This window comes from Cebus imitator, unplaced genomic scaffold (assembly GCF_001604975.1).
Source record: "Cebus imitator isolate Cc_AM_T3 unplaced genomic scaffold, Cebus_imitator-1.0 Scaffold8, whole genome shotgun sequence".
NCBI classification, from domain to species: Eukaryota; Metazoa; Chordata; class Mammalia; order Primates; family Cebidae; genus Cebus; species Cebus imitator.
Window position 1 is genome coordinate 3,176,955 of NW_016107323.1, and position 19,088 is coordinate 3,196,042.

Sequence of the window (19,088 nt, forward strand, 5' to 3'; positions counted from 1 at the left end):
TTCTTTTCAGAAAGCCCAAATGTATCTCCAGACCTTTTATAATTACAGTCGTACATCAACTAATGACAGGGGTACATTCCGAGAAATTCATCATTTGGTAATCTCATTGCGTGAACATCAGAGTATGCGTACATAAACCTAGATGGTGTTGGCTGCTCCAAACCAAGGTTATCTGGTAGAGCAGTTGTATTCAATCTTTCGGCTTCCCTGGGCAGCACTGGAAGAAGAATTGTCTTGGGCCACACATAAAACACGATACACTCACACTTACAATGTTATAATGTTTTAAGAAAGTTTACACATTTGTGTTGGGCAGTATTCAAAGCCGTCCCACATGCAGCCCACGGGCCGTGGGTTGACAAGCTTGTGTAAAGCCTGTTGCTCCTAGATTACAAACCTGTATAGCACATAACTGTACTGAATACTGTAGGCAACTATAACACAATAGGAAGTATTCTTGTGTCTAAATATATCTAAACATAGGAAAATACAGCATATAAGATTAGAAAATGGTACGCCTGTATAGGGTACTTCCCATGAGTGGAGCAGCATGGGAAGTTGTTTTGGGTGAGTCAGTGGGGGAGTGGTGAGTGATGATGAAGGTATGGAACAGTACTGGACACTACTGTAGACTTTATAAACGGTACACTTCAGCTACCTATTTTTAAAATGTTTTTCTTTCTTTAATCAATAATACTTGGTAATAAAGCTTACTATATAAGCTTTTTAATTTTTTCAACTTTATGATTCATGTAATAACACTTAGCTTAAAATAAAAATATTGTGCAACTGTACATAAATATTTTCTTTCTTTGTAACCTTGTTCTATAATCTTTTCTATTTTATAATTTATTACTATCATTGAGATAGAATCTGGCTCTGTCACCCAAGCTGGAGTGCAATGGTGTGAATTCCGCTCACTGCAACTTCCGCCTCCCAGGTTCAAGCGATTCTCCTGCCTCAGCCTCCCGAGTAGCTGGGACTAGAGGTATGCGCCACTACACCTGGCTAATTTTTGTATTTTTAATAGAGATGGGGATTCGCCATGTTGGCCATGGTGGTCTCGAACTTCTGAACTCAGGCGATTCATCCACCTCGGCCTCCCAAGTGCTGTGATTACAGGCATGAGTCACCACGCCCAGCCTTTATTTTTAACTATTTTGCTAAAAACCATATAAACACACACATTAGCCTAGTCCTACACAGTTGGGATCATCAATATTACCATCTTCCACCTCCATATCTTGCCCCACTGGAAGGACTTCAGGAGTAATAACACACATGGGGCCATCATCTCCTATGATAACGATGCTACATTAAAGGTCCTTATGGAATACCTCCCGAAGGACCTCCCTGGGCCTGTTTTACAGTTAACTTTTTCTTTTTCTAAGTGGAAGGAATATACTCTAAAATGACAACAAAAAGTACAGTAAATACATGCACCATAACATAGTCATTTATTGTCATTCTTAAGCATTATCTACTGTGTACCCTTGTACATGCCGGACTTCTAAATGACTGGCAGTACAGTGCTTTGTTTACACCAGCATCACCACAAATATGTGAGTAATGCCTTGTGCTACAACAACTCCTGGATGAGTTAAAGTTCACATCTTATTCAAGTCACCCCCATGCTTAAAACCCTTCAATGTCTTCCATTTCCTTGGTGTTAAAAGTTCACAGGCCTTGACCACGGGACGCATCCTACTTAGCCTGTCCACTGCCTACTCTGCATCTACCTTTGAGTTCACGGTGATGCCCCAGCAGCCCTGACAGCTTGCAGCTTCTCTCCTTGTCTCTCTGACTTCACTCATGCCCTTTTTTCATTTACCGGTCAAGGAACATGCCAATTACTCACCTTTAGTATTAGGTTGCTGTAAAAGTAATGCACTTTTTGCCACTAAAGATAATCTTTGCCATTAAAAGTTTTCTTTGCCTGTGGTAACAACCAACCTCCAAAATGTCAGGGGTTTATGATAAGAAATTATTTCTCAAGTGCGGGTTCACCAGTCTTCTGTGGCTCTGCTGGATGTACTGGGTTTGGCTCTGGTTCACGTGTGAGATTTCTGTCTACAAATTGCAGGACCTAGGCTGGAAGAGAAGCCATTCTCTGGGGCATGTTGATTTCATGAAGGTGGTAGAGGCTCAAGAGCCCAAGCCAACCACGAGATCACATGTCAAGCCTCTGACCAGATCTGGTATATGTCAACACTCTGCTCTGTTGCATTGCCCAGGGCAAGTCACATTAGGGAGCCAAAGACCAATGAGGCAGGAGTGTGTACTCCTTTCACTGCAAAGTGGGAGGGACAGCGAGTATCTGAAATGCAATAATACAATCTACAGCACTTCTGTTTCCATGGGTTCACCATTCAGGAGAGAACAGTATTAAGAGACTGTTTCTCTCTTGACAATCTCTCGCTATCCAAGTGGGGACTGTCCCACAAAAGGTCTCTCCCTAGAAACCTGCCTGCCTATTTTTTTCCTTTCCTTATCGCAGGTGAACCCTGTGATAAGTTCACCAGGGCAGGACTTAACCCTCTACAAAAGGCAAGTCAGTCTATTAATAGGGCAAAGGATCAGGAAGACCACACCAACTTCAGACAGACTCAAGCTAAGATCCACCTTTACCAGCATAAAACTGATCCCTCCCCCTACCTGACTCCTGTGTCCATTCCTCAGTTGGTTTATAGTATGAAGGGGAGGAGAACTGACTAAGGTTTCACCAATCCCCCAATACTTAGAATGTTGTAACCTCCATCAGGCCCCATCTGGCTAACATATACTCGTTCTTGAACAGTAGTAATAAAACTAATTAGTAATAACAACAACACTCATGTGATCCTTACTGTGTGTTAGATACTAAGTTTTGTTTTCAAATATTTGTTAATTTAAAATCCATGCAATCGGGGCATGATGACTTCCCTGTGTAATCTCAGTGCTTTGGGAGGCTGAGGCAGGAGAATTGTTCGAAGTCAGGAGTTCAAGACCAGCCTGGACAATATAGCAAGACCTCTAAAAAAAAAATGAGCCAGGCATGATGACACATGCCTATGGCCCCACTACTCAGGAGGCTGAGGAGGGAAGATACCTTGAGCCCAGGAGTTTGAGCTACAGTTAGCTATGACTGTGCCACTGCACTCCAGCCTGGACAACAGAGTGAGACCCTGTTTCAATCATCATAATAGTAATTAATAAAACACATGTAAATGCTATAAAGTAGGCACTATTTTTAACAACCACAAATTAAAAGATGAAGGAACTGAGACACAGAGAGGTCAAGTCACGTAACTAGTATCAGAGCCAGATTCCGACTTGGGCAACATGGTGGGAAACCAAGCCCTGAACCACTATGCTTTACTGCTTCTAGCTCCCTTGCACACTGTCTCCCAGGCTGGATGAGCGGAGTCCTTCTCTTACTGATGTCTGCAACGCACCACACAAACTCCTATCACAGCACTGACCACTATAACAGAATAATCTGTTTATGAGTCTGTCTTCTCACCTTAGCTCTGAGATTCTTTTTCTTTTTTTTCTTTTTTTTTTTTTTTTTTTTTTTTTTTTTTTTTTTTTTTTTTTTTTTTTTTTTTTTTTTTTTTTTTTTTAAGAGATAGGGGCTAGCTCTATCACCCACACTGGAGGGTAGGGGCGTCCTTATAGCTCACTATAGCCTGGAACTCCTGGCCTCAAGCAATCCTTCTGCCTCATCCTCCCAAGTAGCTGAGACTACAAGGGGCACAGCACTGTGCCTAGCTAATTTTTTTCATTTTTTGTACAGATGGGAGTCTCATTTTGTTGCCCAGGTCTCGAACTCCTGACTTCAAGTGATCCTCCTGCCATAGCCTCTCAAACTGCTGGGATTGTAGGCATGAGACACCGTGCCCAGTTGCCTTGGAGATTCTTGAGGACATGAAATACATCTTATTCTTACTTTATCTCCTCAACCTAAGAAGATGCTTTTCTTTATTCACTCAATATTACCTGAGCATGACTAATGGCAAGCACTGTGCTAAGTGCTATTTCATTAAGTCTTCAATCCACATGCTGTCCAAGATGATGGAAAACCTGTAAAGTTAGAATAGTAGACTGCAAAAAAACACCCCACAATAATTCACCCCCATGAATCAAGTTCCTGACTCCTTGAATCTAGGCTGGTTTTATGATTTGCTTTGGCCAATAAAATGAAGTGGAAGTGATGTCCAGCCAGTTCCAAGCTTGGACTCAAGGGGCCTTGTCACTTCTGCTCACTCCCTTGAGGCCCTGGGTACTACCACAGGAATAAGCCTGGGCTAGGCCAGCCCACTGGAGAATGGGAGGCCATGTGAAGCAGAGATAAGCCAACACAGCTGAGGCCATCCTAGACCAGCCTGGCCTTGGGTCATCTTACAATTAACTGCAGACATATGGGCCCAGCAGACATAAGTCCCGCCCTGCCTAGAGGAGAGAAGCAACCTGTCAAAACACAGTTTCTTAAACAAATTGCTGTTGTTATAACCTACTAAGTTGTGGAGCTATTTGTTACCCAGCAAAAGCTAATTAATACAATGTCAACCCAGGTTATCCCAAAGATGGTGGTAAGAATTGCAGTGACTCTACACAGACTATCTTGAAATTGAAGAAGTGAGACAGCAACCAGTTCACATGTGGTCCTTGTCAATTAAGCCAAAGACCCCAGTTCTGCCTCTTCCTTTTTGCTCGTACTCCAAAGACTAGTCACATGGTCTGCAAAATGAGAAAGGACCAGGGGTGGTCTAAATATCAGGTGAAAATAAGTCAGACAGGGCAACAGACCCCTTGTTCCAGTCTCCAAGGGTTTCAACACACCAGCTCTCCACCCCTAAGATAAACCTTACTCTACCAGAAAGTGACTATCAGGTATCTCAGAATTAGAATATTTCAAGAGAATGTTCAATGACAGTTGCATGCAGTGGCTCATGCCTGCAGTCCCAGCACTTTGGGAGGCCGAGGCAGGAGAATCACCTGAGGTCAGGAGTTCAAGACCACACCGGCCAACATGGCGAAATGCAATCTCTACTAAAAATACAAAAATTAGGCAGGTGTGGTGGTGAGCACCTGTAATCCCAGCTACTTGGGAGGCTGAGGCAGGAGAATTGCTTCAACTAGGGAGGAAGAGGTTGCAGTGCCAAGATCACGCCACAGCACTCCAGCCTGGGCAACAGAGAGAGACTCCACCTCAAGAAAAAGAGGCAAAATAAAGTGCCAGGAAAGACTCTTATGTATTCAAAGGGAATGAAGCCAGTTCCTTCAGAAGTGACATGGATCTTAAAAAGGACACATGTGTGGGATTTTTTTTTTTTTTTTTGGTTCGTGATTAAGGACTCTGCATTTCTAGAAAGGGATGAGAAACTTCCTGTTCTCTCACCAAGTCCTTACTCCTCTGCCTAGGCAAAGCTTTCCATTACCACCTAATGAGCTCTGTCTCAAAAAACTAAGAGTAGCTTCTGACTCTCCAGGAAAGAGGAGCATCCTTTTTATTGGCTTCTTCATGCCCTGCTGTATTTACATAGCCCAAGTCAATAGCCTCAAGGTGCATTTCTCTGTTGTAAGTAGGAGACGAGACTTCCTCAAAAATGGCCTTTTGTAAGGTATTTATTGACAAAAAATTTAGTGAACTGGCACAGTGCTAGGTCCTGAAAATAAAACAGTGAAAGGACACAGGACCTGCCTGCTAGAAGAAGGGGGACATGGAGAAGGACAACAAAGAAGAGGAAGGGGAGAAGATCCTTATAACTACCACAGGGCTTTGCTTCTTCAGTTTGTGTATTTCATTTTGTTTCAAGCTTTCGTGTATTGAGACCCTGGCACCGTGCCAGGCTCAGGGAAGAAAAGTGTATTAAGAAAATAAACAGGATCTATTTTCAGAAAGATAATAGTAATTTTATTAATAACATTGGTATGATAACTTCCTTGGTCTTATTTGCTTTTACTTGTTTGTTGTAAAATCTTATAACATTTGCTATGTTAACCATTTTTTAGTGTACAGTTCAGTGGCATTCAGTCCATTCCCATTGTTGTACAAATGGGATGTAATCAAACTAAAGAGCTTCTGCACAGCAAAAGACACTATCGTCAGAGTGAATAGGCAACCTACAGAACAGGACAACATTTTTGCAATCTATCCATCCAACAAAGGTCTAATATCCAGAATCTACAAGGAACTTAAATTTACAAGAAAAGAACAAGCAGCCCTATCAAAAACTGGACAAAGAATATGAACAAACACTTCTCACAATAAGGCATTTATAGGGCCAACAAACATATGAGAAAAAGCTCACCATCACTGGTCACTAGACAAATGCAAATCAAAATCACAATGAGATACCATCTTACACAAGTTAGAATGGCAATATCATTAAAAAGACGGGAAACAACAGATGCTGGAGAGGATGTGGACAAATACCAATGCTTTTACACTGTTGGTGGAAGTGTCAGTTAGTTCAATCATCATGGAGACAATGTGGCAATTACTCAAGGATCTAGAACCAGAAATACCATTTGGCCTAGCAATCCCATTACTCGGTATATACCCAAAGGATTATAAATCATTCCACAACTATGTTTATTGCAGCACTATTTACAATAGCAAAGACTTGGACCCAATCCAAATGCTCATCAATAATAGACTGGATAAAGAAAATGTGGCACATATACACCATGAAATACTATGCAGCCATAGAAAAGAATGAGTTTATGTCCCTTGCAGGGACATGGATGAAGCTGGAAACCATCATTCTCAACAAACTAATACAGAAACAGAAAACCAAACACCACATATCCTCACTCATAAGTGGGACCTGTAAATGAAAACACATGGACACAGGGAGGAGAACATCACACACCCAGGCCTGTGGGGGCCGGAGGAGGGGGACTGGGGGGCAGGCAAGGGGAAAGAGAGCATTAGGACAAATATCTAACGCATGCAGAACTTAAAACCTAGATAACGGGTTGATGGGTGCAGCAAAACCACCATGGCACATGTAAACCTATGTAACAAATCTGCACATTCTACACATGCATCCCAGAACTTAAATTAAAAAAAAAAAAAAAAATGGTTGGTGTCATGGTGGCCAGTGAGTTGGTAGGAGGGGTCCATGGAACTGCGGAAAGTCACTAAAACAGAGGTAGAACTGGCCCAATCTGGACAGCGGGAATTCGTGGGAATGAGCAAAAGACCCTGCATGGATGACTGCCTCACTAGAGGAGAGCCCCTGGTAAAGTCCCAGGCCAGACTTTCAAGGATACTTGGTTGGATCGTCGGATGGTGCTAAAAGTTTTTTTCCCATGTGGACCAGGTCATTTGCTAAACTCGCTGTGATGGCGTCCTGGTTTGGGGGCCTCAGCTCCAGATGGGGCCAGTCTCTGGGTCAAGTCAGGGGGAGCCTGGCTTCCCTTGGTGGCCAGATTTCAAACTTTACAAAGGTTATGCTGATGGAGGAAGTGGAAGGATAATTACCTGATTTTAGGACAAAGAAATTGAAGTCATTCATAAAATCTTGAGGTCAGAGAACGAAAGTCCTAAGAAACTTTGTACTGATCTACAAGAGAAAAATAAAGCATCACAACTTCAAACGAAACAGCAATCTACAGGTCACCAAAATCAACTTCAACAAAAAGAGGTGGAAATCCACCATCGTAAAGCCAGACAGACTGCGCTCCAGGAAGAGTTGCTGAAACTGCAGTCAGGTGCTCAGTCAGTACCTTCAGGAGCTGGCAGTATACCAGCAACCACTGCATCTTCATTCGTTGATGGGATTAGTCATTATCCTTCACCTTTCCATGACAATGACACAGGTTTTCATGATACAATTTCATCCCAACGAGAAATAAACAGACTCTCAAATGAAGTTTCAAGACTTGAGTGTGAAGTTGTCTACTGGAGAGATATTGTGGAGACTCTAAAAGTGGAAAAAGTGGAGATAGAGGCAGAATTGCATCAGGCTGAAAAGAGGCGGTTGGAAGAAGCATACAAGCATGAGAAAATCATTGAAGAACTGTCAAATGCATGTACCTTGAATACCTCTGCCTTGCAGACAGAACATGAGCATTTAATAACTCAAAACGAGTATTGGACAAATGGATGCTGATCATAACCAAACTAAGGACATTTTGTCATCTAGTCTAGAAGAGCAGAAGCAATTGATACGACTTTTAACCGAGAAAGAAATTTTTATTGAAAAACTTCAAGAAAGAAGTTCAAAGCTATAGGAGGAACTGGATAAATATTCTCAGGCCTTAAGAAAACATGAAATTTCTAGACAGACCATACAGAAAAAGGACAGAAGTCTTGGATCCATGAAAGAAGAAAATAATCACCTGCAAGAAGAACTGCAATGACTCAGGGAACAGCAGAGTCAAACTGCACCTGTGGCTGACCCGAAAACCCCTGATAATGGTACTGAATAGAATCCGAGGTATCTCAACTGAACATGATCAAGGATCATCTTAAAGAGGACACTGAACACCATCCAAAGATAACTGAGGATCAAAACCAGAGTAAGATGCAACTATTTCAGTCTTTACAAGAGCAGAAGGAGGACATGGATGAGTTGAGACACCAGCATGAGCAAATGAACGCCACACACACCCAGCTCTGTTTAGAGAACGATGAGGAAATTCAGTGTTTACAAAAAACAATCGAACCAATCAAAACTCAGTCTCATGAAGAAAAGCAGGAGACTCAAACAGATAACTCTGATGTTTTTCAAGAAACCAAAGTTCGGAGCCTTAATATAGAAAATGGAAGTGAAAAGCATGATAGATCTCAAGCTGAAACAGAAAGATTAGTGAAAGGAATCAAAGAGCGGGAACTGGAGATTAAACTTCTAAATGAAAAGGATATAGCTTTAACTAAACCGACTGATCAGTTGTCCAAAGATGAAGCTGGTCAACCAACTCAGATTATTCAGCAGAGATTTGGAGACACAAGTTCTTCATGCTAGAATGTCATCAACTTCCTATACTCAAGATGTTGTTTACCTTCAATAGCAACTTCAGGCCTATGCTATGGAGAGAGAACAGCTATTCGCTGTTTTGAATGAGAAGACTAGGGAAAATAGCCAACTAAAAACAGAATATCACAAAATGATGGACACAGTTGCTGCCAAAGAAGCAGCTCTCATCAAACTGCAAGATGAAAATAAAACATTGTCCACAAGATTTGAAAGCAATGACCAAGACATGTTTAGAGAAACTCTTCAGAATTTATCACATGTCATTCGAGAGAAAGACATTGAATCAGATATACTAAGCCGGAAATGTCAGACTTTATTGGCAGTTTTACGCACATCCAGCGCCGGTAATGAGGTTGGAGGTGTTAACAGTCATCAATTTGAGGAGCTCTTAAAGGAACGTGACAAGTTAAAATAGCAAGTGAAGAAAATGGAGGAGTGGAAACAGCAGGTGATGACCACATTACAAAACATGCAACATGAGTCCGCCCAGCTTCAGGAAGAACTTCACCTACTTCAGGTACAAGTTTTGGTTGACAGTGATAATAATTCTAAATTACAAGTGGACTATACTGGCCTGATCCAAAGTTATGAGCAGAACGAAACCAAACTCAAAAATTTGGGGCAGGAATTAGCACAAGTTCAGCACAGCATTGAGCAGCTTTGCAATGCCAACGATCTTTTAGGAAAACTTGCTATTATTTCACCCCGGCTGTCTTCAGTATCATTGCTGACTCCCCAGTCAGCAGAGTCTCTTAGAACAAGTGAGTCTGATGTACTGAATGAATCTTCTGAATTACCACAGCAAGAGCTAGGAGAGCTCAGAAAATCACTACAGGAAAAAGATGCAACGATTAGAACTCTCCAGAAAAATAATCACAGATTGTCTGATTCACTTGCTGCCACCTCAGAGCTAGAAAGAAAAGAACATGAAAAAACCGATACAGAAATTAAGCAGCTAAAGGAGAAACAATATGTTTTGCAAAAGTTCCTTAAGGGAGAAGAACTCTTAATCAAAGCCAAAAATGATCAATTACGTTCTTCCAATGAAAATTTCACTAACAAAGTAAATGAAATCGAACTTCTGAGGCAAGAGGTAAAAAACCTGAAGGACAGAATATTAATCCTAGAGATGGACACTGGCAAACTAAAAGAAGAAAATGAAAAAAATAGTAGAAACATCCAGGGAAAAGGAAACAGACTATCAAGCATTACTAGAGACTATCATGAAGTTTTCTATGATGCTGCAAGAAAAAGAGTTTGAGTGCCATTCAATGAAGAAGTCTTTCGCTTTTGAAGAGCTATTGAAAGAAAAAAAACAGAACAAGACTGGGGAGTTCATTCAGCTTGTAAATACAGTTAAATCAACGTAGAAGACACTTGTATTTCAACAAGAGAGACACCAAGTCATGTTGGCCCTGAAACAAAAACAAATGGAAAACACTGCCCTACAGAATGAGGTCCAACGTTTACGTGACAATGAATTTCGGTCAAACCAGGAGCTACAGAGATTGCGTAATCATCTTCTAGAATCAGAAGATTCTTATACTTGTGAGGCTTTGGCCACAGAAGATAGAGAGGCTCAACTAAGAAAGTAAGTCACAGTATTGGAGGAAAAGCTAGTTTCACCCTCTAATGCAATGGAAAATGCAAGCCATCAAGCCAGTGTGCAGGTAGAGTCAATGCAAGAACAATTGAATGTAGTCTCCAAGCAAAGGGATGAAACTGGGCTGCAGCTTTCTGCCTCTCAGGAACAAGTAAAGCAGTATGCTCTGTCACTGGGCAACCTGCAGATGGTACTACAGCATTTCCAACAAGAGGAAAAAGCTATGTATTCTGCTGATCTGGAAAGAAAAGTGATATCACTACAGGAACATTTGGATGTAGCAAATGCTGCACCAGATTCAGCATCAAGACTTAAAGAACAAATTGAAGAACTTAAAAAACAAAATGAGTTCCAACCAGAAATGCTGGATGATGTACAAAAGAAATCGATGAACTCAGCAAACAGTTCAGAAGGAAAAGTGGGCAAAGTCCTAATGAGAAATCTCTTCATCGGTCATTTCCACACGCTGAAAAATCAGCGTCATCAAGTGTTATGGTTGATGGGGAGCATCCTGGGTGTCAGAAGGGAGGAGACGGAGCAGTTGTTTCATGAGCATCAGGTTGGTGTTACCAGGTGGATAACCGGGTGGCTTGGAGGAGGATCACAAAGTGTTCCCAACACAACTTTGAAATCAAATCAGCAATCTGTACTTCATAGTTCTTTATCAGAACTTTTTGTTAAATTTCTAGAAACAGAATCTCATTCATCCCTTCCACCACCAAAGCTTTCTGTTCACGATATGAAACCTCTAGATTCACCAGGAAGGAGAACACTAGATACAAATGCACCATAAAGTTTTAAAGATACAGCAGAATCCAGGTCTGGTAGAAGAACAGATGTAGATCTGTTTTTGGCTCTTCACTCAGCAACCGTGCCTCTTATTAACCCAGCTGGACTTGGGTACTTGGACCTGGTGGGCCCCAACATCACCTTTTGAAACTCATCTCAGATATTTGGCCCACATTTATACCTTTGCCAGTGTTACCTGACAACAGTGCTGGAGTTGCGTTGAAAGACCTTTTAAAGCAATAGAAGATTCTCAAGCCAGAGACAATCTAGCACTTCAAAGAAACCATGAACACTATATGAATGTACTTTATCACAAAATGGCCTTTTGCAAAAAGTCATGTATTTGTTTGTAGCTGTGCTTCCTCTGAATAAAAAATATTCCTAATGTTTTTAGAAATTCCAGGTGTCAGCAGCAAGTGTTTGCTATAAAATCTGCTTTATTCGTTCTGATGTGACCTAATTTAAGCTAGGAAGATTTATCTTTTATCTTAACTTACAAAAATACAGACAGACAAAAATACTAATAGCTTTTATTTCCTTCTATGATTTCCAAGCCCACTTAAGCTAGAGATTGTGGTTTATCACAAGAATTTTTTTGGTTGTTTTTTGTTTTTGTTTTTGTTTTGTTTTTGTTTTTGTTTTTTTCCCATTTATTTTATTGCATTTTAGGTTTTGGGGTACATGTGAAGAACATGCAAGATTGTTGCATAGGTACACACATGGCAGTGTGATTTGCAGCCTTCCTCCCCATCACCTACATCTGGCATCTCTCCCCTTGCTATCTCTTCCCAGCTCCCCAACCCCCACGGTCCCTCCCCTATTTCCCCCCAACTGACCCCAGTGTGTAGTGCTCCCCTCCCTGTGTCCATGTGTTCTCATGTTTTTTAATGACAAAGTAGCTTCTCTGTGTTGTGTGGAAAGTTGATCTGAAGCATATATTGATCATCTTTAGAGGACTTTGTGTAAACAGGCCAACAAGATTGTCCCTGAAAGGTTATGAAAGGTTACAGGTGCCCTGAGACAAAGGTTACAGGTGCCCTGAGTATGTATTTGGTCCCTGAAAGGTTACAGGTGCCCTGAGTATGTATTTGGTCCTGTGCAATGTCATCATGTGTGTAGATTCTTTTATTATAGTTGTCTTAAATAGAGATGGAGTCTCACTATGTTTCCAGGCTGGTGTTGAACTCCTGGGCTCAACTGATCCTTCACCCTCAGCCCCACAAAGTGCTGGGATTACAAGCAAGAGCCACTGCGCCCAGCCCTGTGTGTAGATTCGTGGGACTACCACCATAGTCAAGATACAAAACGCTTCCATCACAAGCATCCCTCCCGTTGCCCTCTCATAATCATAGCCACCTCTCTCCCTGTCCCTCTCCTGAATTCCTGATAACCACTAACTGCTCTCCATCTCAGTCATTTTGTTATTTCAAGAGTGTTATATAAATGGAATCAGTATGTCACCTCTTGAGACTGGCTTTTTTTCACTCAGCATAACTCCCTTGAGATCCATCCAAGTTTTTGGATGTATCACTAGTTTGTTCCTTTTTATTGTTGAATATATAGTACAGATATATCGCTTCGTTTTAACAGCTATTTAAATATATCATCTTAAAATTAAATGTTTCTTTATACAAATTCATACAGCTTTCATGTAAGTGTTAAATCATACAGCTGCATATACATAAGTATAATTAGCAATATCACTGAACATGCCACTTCCTGGCATATGAGGTACAGCAATCCGAGAGTTAACTGTTCTCATCACAGTGGCCACTGAGGGCAATGAACTGTTTGATAGCACCAATACCCAGATGTCTGAAACTTCGGAGAGTATTTCTTTAATTTTTTATAAACCCATCGTAAAAAAATCCTGACTTGAAACTTAACTGTATCTGAATGTTCATATTTTCATTAGCTGAATTTGTACATTTAGAAAGACATTTCTTGCAAATTCTGTAAATTTCTATGTGCCTTTAAAATAATAATATTAATTAACAAAGAAAGGTGAAAATGAGACAAATTCAAATATGTTAAGAGGCCTGGCTCAGGCGAGAACTAAATTTGGTTGTTTGCAAGTTTTGCTGTGATTAACTGTACTTTCTAATGTATTTGGAAGACTGGAAGTCTTCATTACATGTTGATGGGTGAAACTTGTTTTTCTGAAAAATGAAGTAACTGAGAATGCTGCTTCAGAATGTCTCTATCTCCTTGGATAACTAATTTATATTGCCATGCTTTATTTAGTATATTTTAAAGAAAGTAGTCATACAAGTTCTATATTAGAACTGTCAAACTGCCTCCTCTTGGTTTTTTGCCCATTATTATTTCTCTATGAGTTGTTTTCCCTTGTTGTTTTGGGTTTTGTTTTGCTTAGTTTTGCTTTGTTTCGAGATGGAGTTTCGCTCTTGCAGACCAGGCTGGAGTGCAATGGCGCCATCCAGGCTCACTGCTACCTCCGCCTCCCCGATTCAAGTGAATCTCTTGCCTCAGCCTCCCAAGTAGATGGGATTATAGGTACGTGCCACCATGCCAGGCTAACTTTTGTATTTTCACTAGAGACAGGGTTTCGCCATGTTGGCCAGGCTGGTCTCGATCTCCTGACCTCAGGTTATCCACCTGCCTTGGCCTCCCAAAGTGCTGGGATTACAGGAGTGAGCCACCACACCCAGCCTACTCCTTGACTCCTAATAAAAATACCTTCACTGACTATTCTACATTATTTGCTGCTTGCCATTGAAGTTTCATTTCAGTGTGGAGCGAATGAAATACTAGTTTCTAAGTTAAAAAACACACATGGTCCTTTATTTTTAAGAAATAAAATACGTAAAAAGTTTTTAATTTGACAAAGATATGCATGATTGGTATTTAGGTAGTATGTCATCACATTTGAAATGCCTTTTTTGACTTTTTTAGTATTTCCTTCTCTGACCAAATCAGCCTGTCCCCGTCTCATCCCATAGTTTAACACAAGTTTAAAAGCTATTGTGGGTGGATTACATAGCTAAACATCACAGAGCTTAGTACTAAATGGTTTCTATATAAACAAGTTTATGATCTTATCCTAAATCTATAGTACCTAATGTTTTCGTTGTGTCATTGAAACTATAGCTGACTGGTATGCATAGTAAGTGTTCCTTGATCTAAACCAGAGAAAACACATCCACTTTTCTGAAACTTAGTTGTGTCAGGGATGAACCACCTGCTCACTGAACCGTCTTAGTAAGCAGACAGTGATGAAGCATACAATTCTAACGCTGGCAATAGGACATTGCTAACAGTGCATTTAACTGCAATATTTTAACTACAGTAATATTTCTGTTTATTGGTTGAATTCCAATCTCTCTGCCATAGTTCTTCACTACGTTCCTAATGGTTTTCAACCTCTCTACTGCAGTAGAAAATGCACACAGCCATTGAATTTAAACACTATTTTACCATAATAGGAGATCAAATTGTCTGAATTTTCATTCCTGCCATTCTTGACTTTTAACAAATGAAAGGAAGAAAAAACAAAACTAAACAACAAAACTCTAGGAAAAAAAGAAATGACTTCTTTGCAATTAGCCAATTAAAACGTCCAATAATATTCCCCCAAATAAAGCCTTTGGTTTCTTTTTACCTCTTAAAGGTTAATTGAAAAGAGTAGAGAAACTATCAAAATACTTATCCAATCAGATTGGGGGGAAGCTATGTTTTCAGGGACAGGAGAGTAATGAGAATTATTTAGAAAACACTATTATGCATCAAACTTAAAAGCATTTGAGCCTGATTTTTTAAAGATAATGAAGTTTCCCACATAGCAAAGTATTTAAAACCTCTTCCATCAACAAAAATTTATCTTTAATTTTGTAAATATAAAGTATAGGTGATATATATTTTATATATTCCTATAAAAAAAATGCTACTTCAATGTTCTGACATTTGTGATTATTTGGCAGTCTTCACTTTTTAACTTATTAAAAAGTTAAATACTTATTAAGTTTTATCTATGTGAAACTGATCAATTGTCTTTTGATTTTTAGGGAAATACCTAAATGTGGGAAATATCCAACCCAACCTTAATATTAGATTGTGTTTTTTATAAAGTTAATGCATTTGTGAATTTCTCAGGAGCACTGCAAGGTGAAAAAATGCTCCAAATAAAAATGACATATGTAAGTTAGCAATGTCTTCATTCACAAGAAAAAAAAAATTTTTTAGCAAACAAAAAAAGAATTGTTGACATAGCTACCCACTATATGCCAAGAACTGTTCTAAATACATTGCACATATTCAGTCACCTCTTTCTTCCAACCATCATTGCTACCATTGCAAAATGAGGAACCTCAGAGAGGTCAAGTAACAGCTCAAACACACAGCTGGTGAGTGGCCCAGCCAGCACTCAGTGGCCTGGTTCTAAAGCTTGCACTTAGCTGCTATTCTAGATGGCGTCTGATTTTCTGCTAGAATTTATAGACAGATATACATGATAGATAGATGGATAAAGATGGGAGAGAGGCTTTTTCTCCACTCCTGACTTTTTTTTACAGTCTTTCCCCTCTTAATTGTGGGGAATACATTCCTGTGGATGGTACCAAACTCTATATATGCAGCACTATGTTTTTTCATATATATGTGTGTGTGTATGTACACATATATATATACCTATGATGAAGTTTAATTTACAAATTTGGCACAGTTTAAGAGATTAACCACAATAACTAAAAGTACAATTGAACAATTATAAAATATACTATAATAAGGGTTGTGTGAATGTGGCACCTCTCCTCTCTCTCTCTCTCAAGATACCTTCTTGCTCTGCACTCACCCTTTTCATGAAGGCATGAGATGATAAAATGCCTAATGATGAGATGAACTAAGGCGATTGACGCAGACATCGTGATGTGGCCTTAGACTGCTATTGACCTTCTGACCATATATCAAATACGAATCATTTCTTCCTGGAACTGTGGTTGATGTAAGTGAAACCGTGGAAAGCAAACCCACGGATAAGGGGGGCTCCCTGTACCTATGGAGTAGAGCTCCACAGTCACAATTGGCCTCTGCCTCCCACTCCTAATGGTGGAGTAGCCTCCACCATGGCCTCCTCACGCGCTCCTCCAGGGAAAGGAAAACTGTGTTGTTTATTCATTTATCCCTGCCCCCCCCCCCCGCCCAGTCCATTCTCCGTTCTTTCTCTGATCCTGGAAGGCTCACCCCTGGGGACTGCATCTCCTGGGCTCCCCTGACCTCTGGCTTTCTGGGGGCACAGTCAATGGGAAGCACCACAGAGACCAGAGGGTGAGAAGTACAGTTTCTGCGTCCCCCCGTGGCGGTGGATCTTACCCTGTAGCACTTTCCTTGGCCACAGCCTCTCCAAACCTCCTCGAATTCTTACGAGAGGTGAATCTTCCGGCCGTTGGTAGTCTTAGGGTGTCGCCATTGTTTGCTCCTTAATTCTGCCCAGGCCTCTGGAATTCCACCATCTCTTCACTTGGATCTGCCGCGAGGCTGGTGCCCTGGCGCTGAGGCCGCAAGTACTGGAGGAAAACGGCGGCGGTACCCGAGGAAGATGGCGGCGTGTCCCGGCGAGGGACCTCGGAGCGCAGGGCGGGCGGTGCACAGCTCGAGCGGGCCCAGTTCCTCGGAGCTGTAAAGTTCCGGCTGGAGCCTGGAGCCCGCCCCGTCGAGCAAGCGCTGCGCTAGGCTCAGAGCCGAATGCGCGCGACGATCCGGCTCCCATCCCGCCGCCTCCGCCTCCAGCAAACACAGCTGCAGGAAGTAGGTGGCAAGTAGCATCACCTGGGAGCTGCTCCGTGCCAGCGCGGCCCGCAGCTGCCGGGGTGGTGCAGCCGGAAATGGGCGGCTCGGGATGCGGCGCTCGGCGTGCAGCAGCTCCGCCCGCGGGAAGGAGTCCGCGCTCAGGGGGCAGAGGCAGGTGGGCTGCAGATGGGGCGTGCAGGGTGGGGGTGAAGGAGTCTTGGATCCCGGCTCTCTACTCCCTGCCCTGGAACGGCCCAAGTTCCAGACCTCAGTTTCCCCGGGAAGAACGCACTCTTCCATTTTGCACGCCGCAAACGGGCAGGCCACGCCCAGAAGCTGCAGGCGACCTGAGCGCACGCGACTGGCGCTCAGGTAGGAATCAGGCAGGTGCACCGCCAGGTCAAGTATGTCATCGCCAGACCCAGGTAGTCTGAACCAGGGCGCGCATCTCCGGGGTCACAGCTCGGGGCAGGGCTCTCCGGCGCAGCATGAGGCACACCATGACTTCTGCGAAGATGTACCCGGCGTACTGGCGTTCTCCCTGCAGCCCGCCTCTCCAGGAGTCTTGAGGAGACACTGGGGCGCTCGGAGGCTCTGCATCGAGGGAGGCAGCAGGACACTACAAAGGAAAGGGCCTGGGGGCTTAGGGCCTAAAGAGAGGCCAGAGACTGGAGACGGGCCCCTGGCCCCTGCCTCTCACCGGCATCCTCCAGGAGGGCGTCGCGAGCGAGGCCAAGATCTACCCCACCAGCTCTTCACACTCTCAAGAGGTTCAGACTTAGGATGGGAAGATGACTATTTTAGTCAGACCCTATTTTTTCCAAGAAATCCCTTTGTGGGAAGGCAGAGCCAATCTACGGGTCGAATCTACAGGTAGTGCTTCTCTTTCCCCTGCACCCCCACCCCCGCCACCGCCTGAAATCACACAAGAATAAAGAGGGCTTACCCTGACTTTGCAAAGACCCCCTCCTCAAGCCTTCTCACTGCCACTGAGCACCAGCTGCACACTCTGGCCAGGGGCAACATGAAGCCTTGAGCATAAAACCCTTAAGAGGCCTTCCATGCCCCAGAAATGGCCAGAAGGAGCACCTGGCCCTCTGCCTGGGCCCCTGTTCCCAGCAGCTCCTGCTCCCAGGTGTGGTGCCCCCCAAAACCCTTACCCTACATCTGTGAGGGGAGTCAGAGGTAGGTGAAATTCTGAGAAGAGCCTGGATTTCCCAGGCTGCCTCAGTGAAGTTAGAAGTCAGGCCAAGACCATCAAGTGAGAAAAGCAAATGCCCCCTCACCAGGAAAGGGACCAGGCCCAGAGGCTCAGTTTCCTCATTTTGCAATGGCAGCAATGGTGGTTAGGAGAATTAAACAACAGCTTGAGTTGTTCTGTCCCACAACCCAAGTCCTCACTTCTACACTCTCTCCCATCACCCCACCACACCCCCAAATGTTTTCTGCTTGATTCTCAGGACCTGCTGGAATCCCAAGGCGCTCAGGCAGAGCAGATGGAAAAGTGTGGCTGCTCCAGGGGTATGCACTTTCTACATAGTAGAATCCTAGAGAGGCATCCCCAAATAGGGGCGTTAATGAGGAATTTCAGGCAGTGGTTGGGGCAGGAGTATCAGACCCTAATCAACTTTCTCTTGCATTCAAAGCGGGTTAGCCAGGGTCAGCCAGGTCTGCCTGTGGCTGCTTCTGCAGAGAAGCTTCTCTGACACCCAGCCACACCAGATGGAGAACCAGTCACTGAGAAGTGAAACTGGGTCCAATCCTTCCCCCTCTCCCCAGCTCAGCTAAGGCCCTCAGGTAGTTGCTGTCAATAGCCTCTGTGTGGTGGTAAACAGCCCTAGGCCTAGAGCGTAGAAGTCCTGTGTTCTGTTCCTGTCTCCTAATGATGTTTGGCAAGATACTAAGCTTCTCTGGACTTTACGTCATGATTAGCAAGATGAAGTTTAGTTGGATTAGATGGCTCTCAGGTCCCTACAACTCCACTA

General features: G+C 42.7%; 1 protein-coding gene and 1 pseudogene across 1 annotated transcript; one reads left to right on the top strand and one right to left on the bottom strand.

The window, feature by feature from the left end:
- Window positions 1–6,966: 6,966 nt before the first annotated feature.
- On the top strand, window positions 6,967–9,888 carry LOC108312705 (thyroid receptor-interacting protein 11-like). The gene is given in 2 exon segments (XM_037742940.1): window positions 6,967–7,480; window positions 7,483–9,888. Coding segments are annotated over 2 exon segments (801 nt in total). The 5' UTR covers window positions 6,967–7,299; the 3' UTR covers window positions 8,103–9,888.
- A 4,245-nt stretch (window positions 9,889–14,133) lies between these two features.
- LOC108312285 overlaps window positions 14,134–19,088 on the bottom strand; it is a 10,259-nt pseudogene continuing 5,304 nt past the window's right edge.